The sequence below is a fragment of the Delphinus delphis genome, chromosome 4 (assembly GCF_949987515.2).
Source record: "Delphinus delphis chromosome 4, mDelDel1.2, whole genome shotgun sequence".
NCBI lineage: Eukaryota > Metazoa > Chordata > Mammalia > Artiodactyla > Delphinidae > Delphinus > Delphinus delphis.
In genome coordinates this window covers 116044894-116064308 of record NC_082686.1, presented here as the reverse complement: position 1 = coordinate 116064308, position 19415 = coordinate 116044894, and the positions used below count along the sequence as shown (strand labels likewise).

The 19415-nt window shown below is 41.2% G+C and overlaps 1 protein-coding gene across 1 annotated transcript; it reads left to right on the top strand.

The window, feature by feature from the left end:
- Positions 1-4479: 4479 nt before the first annotated feature.
- LOC132424453 (proline-rich protein 23C-like) lies at positions 4480-5572 on the top strand. Its single transcript, XM_060010169.1, has 2 exons — positions 4480-4551; positions 4670-5572. The coding sequence occupies exons 1-2, from the start codon at positions 4480-4482 to the stop codon at positions 5570-5572; spliced, it is 975 nt and encodes a 324-aa protein (XP_059866152.1).
- The last annotated feature ends 13843 nt before the right edge of the window (positions 5573-19415 follow it).

Below are 19415 nucleotides of genomic sequence, written 5' to 3'. Positions count from 1 at the left end.
TTGTACCCATACGAGATGGGGGACTTTAACTAAACTTATTGTGGTAATCATTTCATGATGTATGTAAGTCAAATCATTATGCTGTACACCTTAAACAACCAGTGCTGTTGTCAGTTATATCTCAATAAAGCTGGAAGGAAAAATAATACTAAATTTAAAATTTTTAAATAGATACAGAGATAGAGATATATAATGAAAGGTATTGTTAGTAAAATTGACAAAATTGGAAAATGGACTATGGACTAAGTTACACAACTTACTCTCTAATGATTCAAGGAACAAATACTTATGTATGTGTATTTTTATCTATCTATATACAAATATATATTAACATACATATCCTGTGGTCTTTCTGAGAGACAGGAATAAAGAATGACAAAGCAAGTGTGGCAAAGTGTTAAAAGTTAATAGAGGATAAATAAGAATTCTTTATATTGTTTTTGCACTGTTTCTGTAAGTTTTGAAATATTTCAAAATAACACATTAAATATTCAATAAAACAGCAGGACATTAATAATTCTTTGACATGACATTTATTTCTGAGCAATATGCTTAATAGGCAAACAGTATCAGGAGTCCCACCAAAGTCTAGAACAAGAAAAGATGTCACTCTTCCAATAATATTTGACATTGTACTGGTGATACTAGCCAACAAAATCAGACAAGAGAAAGAAATTAGATGTTTAAAATCTTAAAGGGAAGAAAAATAAGACCATTTGCAAACCATATGATTGTAAAACTAAAAAAATAACTGAAAAAAATAAGAGAATTCCATAAGAAAGCTGAATTCACAATTAAGATACAGAAATCACTGTCTGTCACTTATAACACAGAAGCTAAAGTCCTTGGTTAAAAAAAAAAAAAAAAAAAAAAAAAACTGCATTTGGCTTCAGCCTCAGCCTTTAAAAGCCCAAATAACTACTTCAATGACAGTTTTGTCATTCTTAAAATAGTAAATGATTAATAATCGTGGGACAACACAGGCCATCATCGTATCAAATCATTGGGATAGCATCACTAATTCAATGCAATTCACCACTCAGTAACATGTTCAGGAAGTAAAGAAAGCACAACATAATATACCAGAATTACCAGTATTACTGTGAGGTAAGCAGAGAGTGAGTGGGCCAGTACCTCATTCTGCTTCAGGCAAAGACAAAGGTGTTGCTGTACAAGAGATGTTTGAAGCTGCCTTTTCTTATACAACATTTTCATGTAAAAGCCTGTTTTGCATGTTGGAAAAGGTCTCTCCAATTAAAGACACAGGGATAATGTACTTTGTGGATGACAATACCAAACTGAATAAGTTCAAACATATTGCAGAAAAAGACCCACAATGCTTTGCCATTCGGGAAGAAAACAAGTCCCCTGTGTTATGTTTGTAAGTCCATAGAAAAGGATCTCTTCACATCAATACAGGACTGGGAGTTTGTGGGGAGTTGAAGGGAGCTCCAGCTTTAACTGTGCTGTTTAGATATTCTAAAATATGTATTCAGGTATTTTTCCTAAAGTGAATAAACATAAATAGGAATTTTTTAAAGCTAGTTATGCCCACTAAAAAAAAAAAAAAAAAAGCTAGTTATGCATTCTAGGGGGATAGCAGAATAGCCCTCAACAGATGGACGATCGGCAGCCATCTTGTAACCTACCCAGAACCGGGATTTATTTGCTAATTCCGCCCCTACAGTGGTTCAAGCAGTTCATATTCATTCGATAGTCAGGTTGGAATGACACCAAGAAAGGCCAATGAGTGGGCCTGATAATCCATCCTGACAGTCTTTGGACATCTTAGAGTAAACAAAAATAAGGCAGAAGGAAAGATATCTGATCTGGTGCTTGGCAAGCAATTCCTCAATTTTATAGATGTTATCTCCTGAAAACACCTGGACCAGTACTTTCTAGCATATCAGACCCCTTTTTAGGGTGATGATGATGATAATGATATTGTTTACCATTCACTGCATGTTGGCTACATGCCAGGCACTGTTCAAGATGATGGGAACAGGGCTGACAATGTCAAGTGGGAAAGACTGATTATAACATCATAAACAGTAAATAGTTACTGTTTACTAAGCACTTACTGTGTTCCAAGAACATTTTACATACATTATCTCACAACCCCCCTGCAGAGTGGATGGCATTCTCCCCGTTTCACATGTAAGGAAACTAAGGTTGGCGAAGGTGAAATGACTTGCCCGTGCCTGACCATGGGCATTTCCTGGTGGTCCAGTGGTTAGAACTACAAGCGTTCACTGCAGTGGGGACGGGTTCAATCCCTGGTCGGGGAACTAGGATCCCAGCAGGCCTCGCCGCACGGCCAATTAAAAAAAAGAAAGAAAGAAAGAAAGGGGCTGACCAGAGGAGGAAATCAGGTGCGACTATGCCAGGCCCCCGGTAACTGCCTTTGTCTCAGGACAGGACCACATTCCCTTGGGAGGGGAGCTCACAGTGAGGATTCACAGGGCCCAGGACAATGATGAGCCCAGATGTGAGACTACTGAGGTCAGGAGAGCCGTGGACAAGAGGTGGCACCAGGCTGGGACAGGAGCCGCCACGTTCAGGGCCCCATCCCTGGCCAGGCCAACAGCCCCTAGCCCCACCCTGTGTCCTGGCCAAGTTTGGGTTCCTCCTTTTGGCCCCTAAAACACAGCATGTTCACACTCACTCTCCTGAATGGAGCCCCCATTGAACATTCCCCGACCATGGGATATTCAAGCTTCGCCGACAGAATTCTCCAGGACAAAAGTAGTTGTTTCCTGCAAGCTCCCCAACATCTCCCCACCCCGCCCTCTGTCCAAACAACAGGCACACAGCAACGGCTCCCATCACCTGGGAACATAGAGGAAGGTGCCAGTGGCATCCACATTCACCCCACGAGAACTCAGGTTCCTGGCACGGCCCCCTATGCCAGTGTACAGCCCCGTAAGTTCCCCCAGCCAGCATCCTGACCTAAGCAGGGGAATTTCTTGGCCCGTGGCTGAAACACCGGAAGTGCAGCCAGGAGAGTGGATGCAGGCCAGGAGTGTAGGGGAAACCCCTCAAGGCAGGCCCAGGAAGTTTGAGTTCCCTTCATGACTGTCACTAACAGGCTGGGATGTGACCTCAACCATAAACCGCCCTATTCCTGAACCCCTCAAATGCTGAATGAAAACAAATGCAGTGATCTTAAACTTCCTCACAAAACAGAATCTTTGTGGAGGTGCTTAAGGAGAATTCCTACGCCCATGACTCCAGGCATTCTGAGCAGTGGTTCTGCGATGCAGCAAAGAATCTGCATTTCACACCAATTGGCCAGAGAAGGCCAGTGTCTGCCAATTCACAAACCAGTAGCTTGAACACCCATCGAGAGAAGCCTGATTTAAATGGAATTCAGTACAAAGGAATGCTATGTGGCCCTCAAAATGAGAATATATAAGCTATTTTGTAAAAAGGGCCAAAGTGAGCAATCACGTGGTTAAAGGACAGGGAGGGAGATGTTTCACCTTCCTCTCCAACCATATGAAAGTATTACCTATTCCAGAATCATTATTGGATGTTTTCTCCTATTAACACTGGTTAGGCAGTCGAGCCACACCTTCTCTTGGCAACCATCTTCAGGGATCTGACAGTCATTGACATCACAGGTAAGGAGAGGCTTAAGGATGTCATCCAAAAATTCACCTCACGTGGATAGACCTAGAGTCTGTCATACAGAGTGAAGTAAGTCAGAAAGAAAAAGACAAATACCGTATGCTAACACATATATATGGAATTTAAGGAAAAAAATGTCACGAAGAACCTAGGGGTAAGACAGGAATAAAGACACAGACCTACTGGAGAACGGGCTTGAGGATATGGGGAGGGGGAAGGGTGAGCTGTGACAGGGCGAGAGAGTGGCATGGACATATATACACTAACAAACGTAAGGTAGATAGCTAGTGGGAAGCAGCCGCATGGCACAGGGATATCGGCTCCGGCTCCGTGCTTTGTGACCGCCTGGAGGGGTGGGATAGGGAGGGTGGGAGGGAGGGAGACGCAAGAGGGAAGAGATATGGGAACATATGTATATGTATAACTGATAAACTTTGTTATAAAGCAGAAACTAACACACCATTGTAAAGCAATTATACCCCAATAAAGATGTTAAAAAAAAATCACCTCACTATTGGACCAAAAGAAGTTAAAAGGTCACTTCCAGGGCGAGGTCTCAGGGGACGAGGGAACTACATCTCACTGTCTTGGTGCAGCGCTCCACTGGTGGGACTTGAACTTGAATAAGTTTTCCGGTTAAGGTTTTCCGTATCTGAGGTCAACGCAAGGAAAGCCAGGAACTCGACCCAGGAAGCCTAGTCCTAGAGCGGCACGATTGCTCCGCCCCCTTGAGGCCCATGGAAGTATTTCTCTAGAGTAAACTATCCACCACAGCCGGGGCTACTGGGCAACACAGAGGCCTCCACTTCTAGGGGCGGAGCCTAGGAGGGGGCGGAGCTTAGCGTGAGGATGCTTTGCGACTCAGGTTCCGCCGGCGTCGCTCCCAACATCCTCGGCCCACTCCTGCGCAAACCAGTTCACGTGAGGGCCTGAAGATTCACACAAGCAAAGCCGAGCCCAGCAGCTCCCCTAGAAGCCAGGACTGAGGGATCCCGAGAGGCGCCCCCAGAGCTCCGAAGGCTCCTCTTTCGTCCCGCAGTCCTGCGCCCCACCGCCCTGCTTCGGCCTCACCTGTCAAACCGATCTGTCACTGCCTGCAGGACCCAGCCCTTCCTCGCCTACTGCCAGGCCCCAGGCCCGCGGCCACATTGAGAAGATGGGCAGCCGGCCCCGCAGCCCCAGCGCCTCCCCTGCGGACCGGTGGGGACCGCATCCCGGAGGACCGGGCCCTGCCAAGCGCCGGCGAACGGAGGAGCCCGCGGGCCCCGAATCCAAGTCCAGGGCGGCGTCCAGCCTGGACAACCTGACCTGGCCCCCGACCGTGGACACGCTCATCTTCGTGGTGGTCCTGCCCGCCGGCTGTGCCCTGCACGTGCCCCTGGACGACGTCGACCTGCTGCTGGAGTCCGAGCCAACGTCCGTGCTGCAAGTGTCTCTCGGAGATCACATCCTCATGCTGGTCCCTGCGGCCCTCCTGGGCCCGGGTGTGGAAGGCCCGTGGGGACAGGGCCTGGGACGGGGCGCTTTCCTGAGCCCTCCCGGGGAGTACATGGCCCCGGAGCCGGGATTCTTGTGCGCAGCTGTCCCAGAGATCGCCTGCCAAGAAGAGGTCAACGAGGAGGACGCGGATGCTGACGCCGACTTCCTGCCGGCTGGTACAGATGCTGCTGCAGTCTCAGTCGCTGCGCTCCGCCCCTCGGCTGGATGCATGTCTGGCTTCCACTTGTTGGGCCAAGTCTCAGAGCCGTCCCCTCGGACCCCCAACACTAGTCCAGAGAGACGCTCTCCTCACCACGACGACAACCTGGACTTGCACCTTCCAGAGCCCTTCCCTGGCTCACCACTCCAACCTCTACCTCCCTCTCCAAGTCCAGGTCCTCACCAGCGTCCCCAGCGCCCTCATGGTCCCCCACGCAAGATCCGGAAATGCCTGTTCCCTTAATCAACTGCCTCCCACAATTCCTGGCCAACTCAACGGGGACCAGGAGAGAGTCTTCTGATATTGGCTGTGTGTACCTTGCACACACTGTAAGAATCATATGAACAGATGCTTTATGGATGCAGGCTGCACTGCAGAATTCTGATCAGTGACTGACTAAAACACCTGAAAGGAAGCTCACCCGGGCAAAGAAAAGCCGCTTGAAATACAGTCTGCTTTCCGACAGCCAGAGTGCTCCTTAGATTTTCTCTAGGGAGGGCACCCTTAAGCAGCTCTACCCCACTCCCATTCGCTTCAAACCTAAGCGCCAGCACTTTTCTCTAAAAAGCCATCCTTTTCTGGGCACCCTACCACTGCCCATACCGCTGGTCCCCCCAACCCCCTTAATAGAGTAATTGCTAAATTTGTTTTGTTTACAGGGGTTTGGACCTAGTGTCCAGACCAGTTTACAACAACCCTCTACCCAGTTTGACCGTTTCTGGATGGCAGCTCGAGCCCCTTTGGGGGAATCTAGCCAGTAGTTGTATGTGGACAAATCTTTGTTGGATACAGAACACAGGATGGGGAACAATGATCAGGCGCCCCCTCTTTGTGAATGAGCAGGTTGGCAAATGGTTTAACTTTATTGCTGGGTTTGGGGTGGTATTTTCCCAAAAGAGCCAACTGTTTTCCATTCTTCTTATATGCTTTTAATATATTTCTCTTGTCCTGGAAAAGTTTGTAATTCTAAAGATTCTGTGTTTTATACTTCTAAGATCCCAAATAGGTTTTGTACATTACTACTAGCATATAGAAATAATTTGCTCTTATATTGGTCTGATATCCAGCAAAATTATGTAATTTCTGTAACCACTTCTCTGTAGGTTCTCTTGCTTGACTGATAAAGATCGCTCCAAATAATGAGAGTATGTCTCTTTTTTTTCCACAAGCCTCTTACATTTTATTTTTCCTTAATCTTTTTTAAAAATAAATTTTTTTATTCATTTATTTTTGGCTGCGTTGGGTCTTCGTTGCTGTGTGCGGGCTTTCTCTAGTTGGGATGAGCGGGGACTGCTCTTCGTTGTGGTGTGCGGGCTTCTCATTGTGGTGGCTTCTCTTGTTGGGGAGCATGGGCTCTTGGCGTGTGGGCTTCAGTAGTTGTGGCACGCAGGCTTCACTAGTTGTGGCTCGCGGGCTGCAGAGCACAGGCTCAGTAGTTGTGGTGCATGGGCTTAGTTGCTCCGTGGCTTGTGGGATCTTCCCAGACCAGAGCTCGAACCCGTGTCCCCTGCATTGGCAGACGGATTCTTAACCATTGCACCACCAGGGAAGTCCCTCCTTAATCTTTTTTATTGGATATTACTTCAAGTAACATATCCAGGTTGACTGGTATAGTCAATAGGGTCATCCCTTTCTTTTTCTTTTGTTTTTTTGAAGTATAGTTGATTTACAATATTAGTTTTTGGTGCACAACAAAATAATTCAATATTTTTATAGATTATATTCCAGTTAACGTTATTACAAAAAATGGATACAAATCCTCTGCTGTACAATATGTCCTTGTTCCTTACTTACTGTATACACAGTAGTTTTAATCTCTCAGTCCTCTACCCTATCTTGTTCCTCTCTCCCCTCTCTCCGGTGACAACCACTACTTTGTTCTCATTATATGTGAGTCTGTTTCTGTTTTATTCTATGCATTTATTTGTTTTACTTTTTAGCTTCCACATATGAGTGATAGCATAGAGTATATGTCTTTCTCTGTCTGACTAATTTCATTAGGCAGAATACACTCTAGGTCCATCCACGTTGCTGCAAATGGCAGAACTCCATTCTCATCAGACTGGCATCCATTTGCACACACTTTGCAGTGGGTATTCAATAAAACCAAATGAGGTTTTCTTCTCCTAATTTTCTTTTGCCCTGAAAGTTTGGCTTTAATCCAGAAAGAGTGTTCTCTTTGGTGTCAGGTGGTGGAGGCTCTGGAGTCTGCATTCAGAGAAGTCACATTGGGGCCTAAGTCATGAGATGTACAAGCACCTCATTTATCCACCATTGCCAGCTCTTATGGGGTAGTTTAAGTGCAGAGCTTCTACTCTTCCAGGAAAGATGCCTGCTTCTTACATGTCATCTCACTCAACTCCTCATAGCTTCACTAAGGAGATTTGGCTTGAACAAAATTGTGCATTTGAGAGGCTCCTTCGATAAGAAGGGGAGAAGATTTCTCAGTTTCAATGGGCAGCATATTTTGATTTGGTATAAGGAGGCTTCCAAACAAAACTCTGAGTCAAAAGCTGCTTCATTAAAACATTCTCTGGGGCTTCCCTGGTGGTGCAGTGGTTGAGAGTCCGTCTGCCAATGCAGGGGACACAGGTTCGTGCCCCGGTCCGGGAGGATCCCACATGCCGCGGAGCGGCTGGGCCCAAGAGCCATGGCTGCTGAGCCTGCACGTCCGGAGCCTGTGCTCCACAACGGATGAGGCCACAGCAGTGAGAGGCCCGCATACCGCAAAAAAAAAAAAAAATTCTCTGGCCAAAGCTAATGACCAATTTGAAAAACAACTAGACTTATTTCTCTATTAAGTCCTCCAGTTGCCTTTCCCAGATCTCCCTCTGCCTCATCTCCTGCCATTCTCTCTCCTTCTGAAATTCCACTGACTCGTCTTTTAATTCCCCTTTTCCAGGTCCCCTGCCTTTGCCCAACAAACCTCCCAAGAACCCAAAATGCTAGCTGCCTCTGAAGATCCACCCCCATGCACCAGACAACTTCAGAGTTTAAACCTTGGACCTGAGCTGAATTAAGAGCTATTTGTAAAAATGTCTCTAAATTCAGACAACACCAGCAAATATTCAGAGAAGAATTTAGCATTCTGTCGGGTGCATAAGCCCCAGAATTGTCTTGACACAAATCACTCATACACATATTGGTCAAACTGCCCAATGCTCATTCTGGATGGCAAAGCAGACTGGACTGACCCAGGAAAGGACCTGCAGGTCTCTCTTACCACAATAAACCTAAGGGTTCAATAACAAGCCTGAAAAGTTGGGCAAAGTCTCCTAAAAATCATACCTGAAACATTTCCAATAAAAATCAATGCAACTGCTACTCTTTCTATAACAAGCCCTGCCACCTTTGCTCGGCCTCTTCCTTGGCATAAACGTCCCACACACGTGATCAGTATTTCAAATAAGGCACAGATTTTCCCTGTCTCTCAGCCTTTATATGTAACCCTTGAGCCCTCTGACTGAAAACATTCCTTCCTGCTCCATGACAACACACTTGCCAATCTAACAAGGTAGAACTTAACTTTACACATAGAACTGTTCATTAGAAGCACACCAGAGGGACTATTTCTTGAGTTTTCAGAGGAGCTCTCTATTCATAATCAGGTGTATCTGGTGTGAATATACCTTTACATTCCGCATTATATTTGATAGATACTCCAGATAAATGTCTTGACACAAAATCTGACCTTTATGAGTTAGAAATTTCACTGACGTAGAAAAGATAATGGGAGCAGAACTTATTAAAGTTCAGATACATTCTACAAAACCATTACCCAAACTTCCCACAATATCCCTTGATGCCAAAAGAAGAGGTGAAATGTATAGTTGAATGCCTTCTACAAAGGTCTTCCCATGCACTCCCTTTGTAACACTCTCATCCAGCAAGAAATGAAGCCAAACAGACAAGGATTTTGATTTGTTCGAGACCTTAAGGCCATCAATAAAATAGGTATACCTCACTTCCTGACAAAAATTTACCCAGAAACCGTTTTATCATCAATTCCACATGAAGCCACTTGCTTCACTCTAATGAATCTCTCCTCTGCCTCTTTCAATGTGTTTCTAGACCAAGACAGTCAATACCTTTTCGCCTTCACCTGAGGAGGACAATAATATACCTGGACAGTCATGCCCCTGGAGTACATTGGAACCCCCTTCTATTTTTCCCTGGTTCTGGATCATCACTTAAAAGGTCTAAATTTCCCTTCTGATTCAGTTCTTAATACAATGTATAATGATAATTTCATAATACATAATATCATAATACAATGATAATTTACTTTGTTCAAAGAACAAGGAAGCCTGTAAAAGGATTCCATTGACTTACCCCAGCCTTATCAAAAAGGAGGCATAAAATTTCAAATATAAGTTATAATTTTGCCAAAATACAGTCCATTATTTAGAGTACACCCATTTCAGGAGAGGAAAAACTTCTTTTCTGATAAAGACAATTCAAACATATCCTAGACCCCTCACAAAAGACAACTGAGAGTTGTCTGGTTTTAACTGAATATTTGCAGACAATGGGTGCAAGTTTTATTAGACAGAAACACCTCTTTATGAATTGACACTCCCCTCAGTAAGAGACCCTATCCTGGGGAACTCAACTGTGAAGAGGTCTTCTGTAACCTGAAGAAGACTGTTCAACCGCCTCTTTCTCTATTCAAGTCTAACTACTAAGAAATCTTGTGTCTATTTGTGAATAAGCTATCTGACAAGTGTTTGAGATTTTAACTCAGCTTGACGAGAACTATCAAAAACCCATTGCTCCTAAAACTGGAAACAACTAAGATGTCTTTCAATAGGTGGAGAAATATCTGTGATTATACAGAATCTATATATCTATATATATTATATAATACATATATATTGTATATATATATAATATAGGAATATTATTCAGGTTAAGAAAAAAAGGAAATGAACTACCAAGCCAAGCAATAAATAGAATAATCCTAAAGGCATATTGCTAAGTTACAGAAGTCAGTCTGGAAAGACCATATACTGTGTGAATCCAACTATATACATTCTGAAAAAGGCAAAACTATAGAGACAGTAAAAAGGTCAGTGGTTGCCAGGGGTTCAGAAGGAGCTGGGTAAATAGATGGAGCGCATGTGATTTGTAGGGTGGGTATCTACTCTCCATGACATTATATGGAGAGGTTCATATGGAAATTTTACCAAATACTTAAGGAAAAGTTATACCTATTCTTCACAAACTACTCCAAACAGTTGATGTAGGGAGAACACTTTGAAACTCATTCTACAAGGCCAGCATTACCCCAATACCAGAAACAGAAAAAGACACTAAAAAAAAGAAAATTACATGCCAATATCATTGATAAACTACATGGAAAAATCCTCCACACAATATTAGCAAACTGAATTCACCAATACATAAAGAGGATCTTACACCACAATCTAGTGAGATTTATTCCATGGATTAAAGGATGAATTCATATTCACAAATCAAGTGATGTGATACAACACATTAACAAAACAAAGGATAAAAATTACATGGTCATCTCATGTATGCATAAAATGTATTTGACAAAATTCAACATACATTCATGATAAAAACTCTCAACAAAGTGGGTATAGAGGGAACATACCTCAACATAATAAAGGCCATACATGACTAAGCCACGCTCACATCATACTCATTGGCCAAAAAAACTGAAATCTTTTCCTCCAAGATCATAAACAAGACAAGGATGCCCACTGTTGCCATTCCTATTTAACATAGTGTCGGAAGTCCTAGTGACAGCAATCAGACAAGAAAAAGAAAAGGTATCCAAATTGGAAGGGAAGAAATAAAGCTGTCACTATTTACAGATTACACGATACTATATACAAAAAAAAACCCTAAAGACTTCACAAAAAAACCTGTTAGAACTAATAAATAAATTCAGTAAAGTTGCAGGATACAAAATTAATATTTAGAAGTCTGTTGCCTTTCTATATACTGATAATAAACTATCAGAAATATAAATCAAGACAACAATCCCATTTACAATTGCATCAAAAGGAATAAAACACCTAAGAGTAAATTTAGCCAAAGAGATGAAAGACCTATACTCAGAAAATTATAACACATTGATGAAGGCAATAGAAGTCAATATAAATAAATGGAAAGATATCCCATGTTTATGGATTGGAAGAATTAATATTGTTAAAATGTCCCAGCTACTCAAAACAATCTACAAATTTATTGCAATTCCTATCAATAAACACACATTTTTCACATAACTAGAAAAATAATTCTAAAATTTATATGAAATCACAAAAGACCTCAAATAGTTAATCTTGAGAAAAAGAACAAAGCTGGAGGTATCATGCTCCCTGGCTTCAGGCTACACTAGAAAGCTAGAGTAATCCAAACAGTATGGTACTGGCACAAAAACAGATAAATAGGTCAATGGAACAGAATAGAAATCCCAGAAATAAACTCATGCACATGTGGTCAATTAACCTACAATGAATGGGGCAAGAATATATAATGAGGAAAAGCCAGTCTCTGCAACAAAGGGTGTTGGGATAGTTGGAAAGCTACATGTAAAAGAACAAAATTAGAACATTTTCTCACACCATGTAGAAAAATAAACTCAAAATGGATTAAAAATCTAAATGTAAGAACCTGAAACTGTAAAACTCTTCAAAGAAAATATAGGCAGTATGCTTTTTGACATAGTTTTTAGCGGTATTTTTTTTAATCTGTCTCCTTAGGAAAAGAAAACAAACAAAAAAAATGGACTACATCTAACTAAAAAGCTTCTGTAAAGTGAAAGAAACCATCAACAAAATGAAAAGCCCATCTACTGAATAAAGAAGATAGTCACAAACGATATATCCAACACAGGATTAATATTGAAAAAAATATAAAGAACTCATACAACTCAATATGAAAAGATAAAAACTACCTGATTATGAAACATGAAGAGGATCCAAATAGACATTTTTCCAGAGAAGACATACAGATGGCCAATAGGCACATGAAAAAATGCTCAACACCTTTAGTCATGAGGGATATGCAAATCAAAGCCACAATGAGATACCACTTCACACCTGTCAGAATGACTATCATCAAAAAGACAAGAAATAATAAGTGTTGGCAAGGACATGGAGAAAAGGTACACTAGTACACTGTTGGCGGGAATGTGAATTGGTGCAGCCACTATGGAAAACAGTACAAAGGTTCCTCAAAAAATTAAAAATAGAACAACCATATGGTCCAGCAATTACCCTCCTGGGTATATATCCAAAGAAAATAAAAACACTACTTTGAAAAGATATATGTACCCCAATGTTCACAGCAGAATGCCAAGATATGGAAGCAACATAAGTATCTATCAACAGATGAATGGATAAAGAAGATGTGGTATATATAAATATATATACATATATGTAATGGAATATTACTCAGACATAATATACATATAATGGAATATTACTCAGCCATAAAGAATAAAATTTTGCCATTTGTGACAACATGGATGGACCTAGAGTGTATTATGCTTAGTGAAATAAGTTGAACAAATACTTCATGTTTTCACTTATATGTGGAATCTAAAAACTAAAACAAATAAACAAATATTACAATTCAGAAACAGACTCACAGATGTAGAGAACAAACTGTTTGTTACCAGAGGAGAGAGGGTTGTGTGGGGAGAGACAATATAGGTAAAGGGAATTATAAGGTACAAACTACTAGATATAAAATAAATAAGTGACAAGGATGTAATGTACAGTACAGGTAATATGACCAATATTATATAATAACTTTACATGAAGTATAATCTATAGAAATATTGAATCACTATGTTGTATAGTTGAAACTAATATTGTAAGCCCACTATAGTTCAATATAAAATAGGCATAATTAATTCATTAATTAAAATATGGGTAAAAATGCCAACAGTTTTTTTGCATACATAGAAAAACCCACCCTAAATTCATATGGAATCTCAAAGAGCCCCAAATAGCCAAAACAATCTTGAAAAAGAAGAATAAAGTTAGAGCTCTCACATTTCCTGATTTCAAAATTTATTACATAGCTACAGTAATCAAATCAGTGTGGTGCTGGCATAAAAACAGACCAATTGATTAGAATACACAGCCCAGAAACAAACTCTTGCATATATTGTATAATGAAATTCAGCAAGGGTGCCAAGTCTACTCAATGGGGAAAGGATAACCTTTTCAAACAATTTGGTTGGGGTGGCGGGAGTTTTGAAATAAGTAAAGGGGATTAAGAGGTACAACCCTCCAGTTATAAAATAAACAAGCCATGGGGATATAATATACAGCATAAGGGATTTGGTCAGTACTATTGTAATAATGTTGTATGGGAACAGATGATTACTAGACTTATCGTGGTGATTATTTCATAATGTATGCAAATGTAAAATCACTATTTAGTGCATCTGAAACCAACATAATATTGTTCTTCAATTATATTTCAATAAAAATTTTTTTGTTGTTGGGAAAAACTAGATATCCACATGCAAATAATAAATGAAGTTGAACCCTTACCTTACACTGTATACAAAAATTAACTCAAAATGGATCAAATACCTAAACATAAGACTTAAAACTATAAAACTCTTACATGAAAACATAAGGGGAAAGCTTCATTATATTGAACTTGATTTCTTGGATATGATACCAAAAGACAGACAACAAAAGTAAAATAGATAAATTGGACTACATCAAAATTTAAAACTTTTGTGTATAAAAGGACACTATTAATAGAGTGGAAAGGCAACCTATAGAATAGGAAAATATTTGCATATCTGCTATGTGATTAATATCCAGAATACATTAAGAACTACAACTCAACAGGAAAAAATACCTGACATTTAAATGGGAAAAAGACTTGATAGTCATTTCTCCAAAGAAAATATACAAATATATATAACCGTACAGGAAGCATATGAAAAGGTGTTCAACATCACTAATCATTAGGGAAATGCAAACTACCATGAGATGCCACCTCACACCTATTAGGGGGTTTGCTATTAAAAGAAAAAGAAAACAGAAAAAAACCAAGTGTTGGCAAGGATGCGGAAATTTTGAGACCATTGTACACTGTTGGTCAGAATGAAAATGGTGTAGCCTTCATGGGAAATGGTATGTCAGTTCTTCAAAGAATTACAAATAGAACTACTGGGCTTCCCTGGTGGCGCAGTGGTTGAGAGTCCGCCTGCCGGTGCAGGGGACGTGGGTTCGTGCCCTGGTCCGGGAGGATGCCACATGCCACAGAGAGGCTGGGCCCGTGAGCCATGGCCGCTGAGCCTGCGTGTCCGGAGCCTGCACTCCACAACGGGAGAGGCCACAGCAGTGAGAGGCCCGCGTACCACAATAAAAAAAGAAAAGAAAAAATAGAACTACTGTATAATCCAGGAATTTTGACTATATATCCAAAAGAATTGAAAACAGGATCTCAAAGAGATATTTGTACACTCCTATTGATTGCAACATTATTCACAATAACCAAAGGTGGAAGCAGCCCGAATGTTCATAAAAGGATGACTTGATAAACAAAATGTAGATACATACAATGGAATATTACTCAGCCTTCAAAAGGAAGGAAATTCTGACACACGTTACAACATGGGTGAATACTGAGGACATTATGCTAAGTGAAATAAACAAGTTACAAAAGATAAATACTGCATGATTTTACTTACATGAGGTATCTAGAGTAGTCAAACTCATAGAAACAAAAGTAGAATGGTGGTTTCCAGAGGCTGGAGAGAGGGGGCAATGAGGAGTTGTTTAAAAAGTAGACTGTTGGGCTTCCCTGGTGGCGCAGTGGTGGAGAGTCCGCCTGCCGGTGCAGGGGACGCGGGTTCGTGCCCCAGTCTGGGAAAATCCCACATGCCGCAGAGCGGCTGGGCCCGTAAGCCATGGCCACTGGGTCTGCGCGTTGGAGCCTGTGCTCCGCAACGGGAGAGGCCACAGCAGTGAGAGGCCCGTGTACCGCAAAAAAAAAAAGAGTACAGACTGTTAGTTTTGCATGATAAAAAGTTATGGAGACTGGTTACACAACAGTGCAAATATACTTAATACTACTGAACTGTACACTTAAAATGGGTATTTTATGTTATATGTATTACCACAATTTTGTTTAAAACACATCTGAGGTTATTTCCAGGTCGTATGTCATCTGTCAAAAACATGATCCTGGAAAAACTGTAAAAATGGGACATAGCCAAGAAAAATGTTTCAAAGGCCCTTTGAACACCTACAGATAGGTTTTTTTCCCCAGCTTCCACTCTTCATGAGATTTGAACAGGTCTAAATCTATTTTCAGGATGGGTTAAATCATTTCCAGGTTGAATATCTACAGTCCTTACAGTTGCTAAAAAGCTGCTTGCTATTGTGTTTCCAACCTGGATCATACCAGTGACCAAGGCACATATTTTACAGGAACCATCATAAAAGAGTTCTCTAAGGCATTGCCCCTTACTCATAAGCTATACTGTCCTTACCAGCCTCAATCTCCTAGAGAGGTTAACAGAACCAATGGCATCCTTAAGTTAAAATTAGCAACATTTTAAGAAACCCTCGTGCTTCCTTGGCCAATTGTACTCCTGCTAGATCTCATGAAGCCATACTTTCCACTTCCTTGGGGACATATTGATTATCCCCCTATGAATTAGTAAAGCCCATGAATTTAGGGATTTCATCTCCAATTCTAGATTATACTCTATTGTATATAGACATGGCAAAATATTTCAGAAGACTCATACACGTACCCAGTCCTATCACCAGCAGGTTAAGTCCACCTCTCAACCAAGTCTTCCTAACATGCCTCTTTATGATCTTTAGCCAGGAATTTCATCTACTAGAAGAGATATAAAAAAAAAACCTGCTCTTGATCCTCACTGGAAGAAACTTTATCAGTTACTATTAACAATAAACATATCCGGGAAACTCCAGGAAGTTAATACTTTCACATTCACAACTAAAGAAACAATTCAGAGTTCCATAAAATTTAAAATGTATTCCACTAGGGGATATCAAATTGAGGCTTCTCAGAGTACTCTAGAAGAAGCCAATCTTTAGAACCATAAAGCTAAAGAATGACATTGACCAGAAAGCAGAATAGGAAATCCCCAGCACCCTTCCCCCAGACAGAAACAATGATTTGACTGCCATCCATGGGTAAAAGTTCCTTTGTAGGAGCCTTGGGACTAGGTAGGAGGCTGTGAAATCCCAGTGGAACCCAAGACCAAGGAGGGTGCTTGGACAAGGAAGGCCCTAGTGGCAGGCCCACTGACTGCTGTGGTACCAGCTGTAGTTTCAAAAGCTGCCACATTCCTCTGTGGACTTGGCTCCATCCCCACTTGTCTGAGATCCTCCCACCAGCCCCATCCACCAAGGAACACAGGAGGAGCCACTCCATCAGCACCCTCAGTAACAGGCCACCGACCATGGACCCAACTGCAGACCCTAAAAGCAGCCCTGTAATCCAGCTCCAGTCCTGTTTGACCACAGTCCCAGAGACAGTCCCATCATTCTGGAAATCCAGTAGGAGAAGCTTTTACTAGGCAAAACCAGTTCCTTAAAGATTTTAAGAGGTGTCTTTTCCTTCAGATGCACAGACATCAATGCAAAGCTACAAGGATCATGAAGAGTTAGGCAAACATGACACCACCAAAATGAAAATAATAAAGCTCTGTAGCCAACCCTAAGGAACTGAAAATCTGTGAACTACTGGACAAAGTATTTAAAATAATCATCGTAAAGAAATTCAATAAGCCACCAGAGAACATAGGTGGACAGCTAAATAAAATCAGGAAAACAATACGTAAACAAAATGAGAAGTTTTAATAAAGAAATAGCATAAAAAAAGAACCAAACATAAATCTTGGAGCTAAAGAATATGATGACTGAACTGAAAAATTCAGGGTAGAACATAATGAAAGATTCAATCATGTAGAAGAAATAATCAGAAAACTCAAAAAGAGGTCATTTGAAATTATCCAGCTAGAGGGACAAAAAGAAAAAACAATTTAAAAGAGTGAAAAAAGTATATGAGACTTATGTGAAGCCATCAAATGAAATGAGATACACATAATGAGAGTCCAGAAGGATAGGAAAGGGGCAGAAAGCTTATTTAAAGAAATAATGGCTGGAGAGAACTTCAAGATGCTGGAGGAGTAAGACATGGAGATCAACTTCCTCCCCACAAATACATCAGAAATACATCTACATGTGGAACAACCCCTACAGAAAACCTACTGAATGCTGGCAGAAGACCTCAGACTTACCATAAGATATATATTTTATTTTATTTTTCTCTTTTTGTGAGTGTGTATGTGTATGATTCTTTGTGTGATTTTATCTGTATACTTTTGCTTTTACCTTTTGTGATACGGTTCTGTCTGTCCGTTTTGGGGGGTTCTTTTTAGTACAGTTTTTAGCACTTGTTATCATTCGTGGATTTGTTTATTGGTTTGGTTGCTCTCTTCTTTCTTTCTTTTTTTTATGACGTTTTAATTTTTTATTTTTAATAATACTTTTTATTCTAATAACTTTATTTTATTGTTTGTTTGTTTCATTCTTCTTCTCCCTTTTCTTCTGAGCCGTGTGGCTGAAAGCGTCTTGGTGCTCCAGCTAGGTGTCAGGCCTGTGCCTCTGAGGTGGGAGAGCCAAGTTCAGGACATTGGTCCACCAGAGACCTCCCATCTGCACGTAATATCAAATGGCGAAAACTTTTCCAGAGATTTCCATCTCAACGCTAAGACACAGCTCCACTCAACGACCAGAAAGCTACAGTGCTGGACACCCAATGCCAAACAACTAGCAACACAGGAACACAACACAGCCCATTAGCAGAGAGGCTGCCTAAAATCATAATAAGGTCAAAGACACCCCAGAACACACCACCGGACGTGGTCCTGCCCACCAGAAAGACAAGATCCAGCCTCATCCACCAGAACAAAGGCACAAGTCCCCTCCAATTGGAAGGCTACACAACCCACTGAACCAACCTAAGCCACTGGGGGCACACAACAAAAACAACAGGAACTACAAACCTGCAGCCTGTGAAAATGATACCCAAACACAGAAGGTTAAGCAAAATGAGAAAACAGAGAAACACAACGGATGAAGAAGCAAGGTAAACACCCACCAGACCAAACAAATTAAGAGGCAATAGGGGGCTTCCCTGGTGGTGCAGTGGTTGAGAGTCCATCTGCTGATGCAGGGGACATGGGTTCACGCCCCGGTCCGGGAGGTACCACATGCCGTGGAGCGGCTGGGCCCATGAGCCATGGCCACTGAGCCTGCGCATCTGGAGCCTGTGCTCCACAATGGGAGAGGCCACAAGAGTGAGTGGCCTGCGTACAGCAAAAAAAAAAAAAAAAAAAAAAAAAAAGAGGAAATAGGCAGTCTACCTGGGAAAGAATTCAGAGTAATGATAGTAAAGATGATCCAAAATCTTGGAAATAGAATGGAGAAAATACAAGAAACGTTTAACAGAGACCTAGAACTAAAGAACAAACAACACAATACATGGAATTAAAAATTCTCTACAAGGAATCAATTGTGGAATAACTGAGGCAGAAGAACGGATAAGTGACCTGGAAGATAAAATAGTGGGAATAACTACCACAGAGCTGAATAAAGAAAAAAACAATGAAAAGATTGAGGACAGTCTCAGAGACTTCTGGGACAACATTAAACACACCAACACTCAAATTATAGGGGTCCCAGAAGAAGAAGAGAAAAAGAAAGGGACTGAGAAAATATTTGAAGAGATTATAGTTGAAAACTTTGCTAATATGGGAAAGGAAATAGTCAATCAAGTCCAGGAAACACAGAGAGTCCCATACAGGATAAATCCAAGGAACAACAGGCCAAGACACATATTAACCAAACTATCAAAAATTAAATACAAAGTAAAAATATCAAAAGCAGCAAGGGGAAAAAACAAATATATACAAGGGAATCCCTATAAGGTTAACAGATGATCTTTCAGCAGAAACTCTGCAAGCCAGAAGGGAGTGGCAGGACATATTTAAAGTGATGAAAGAGAAAAACCTAAAACCAAGATTACTCTACCAGGCAAG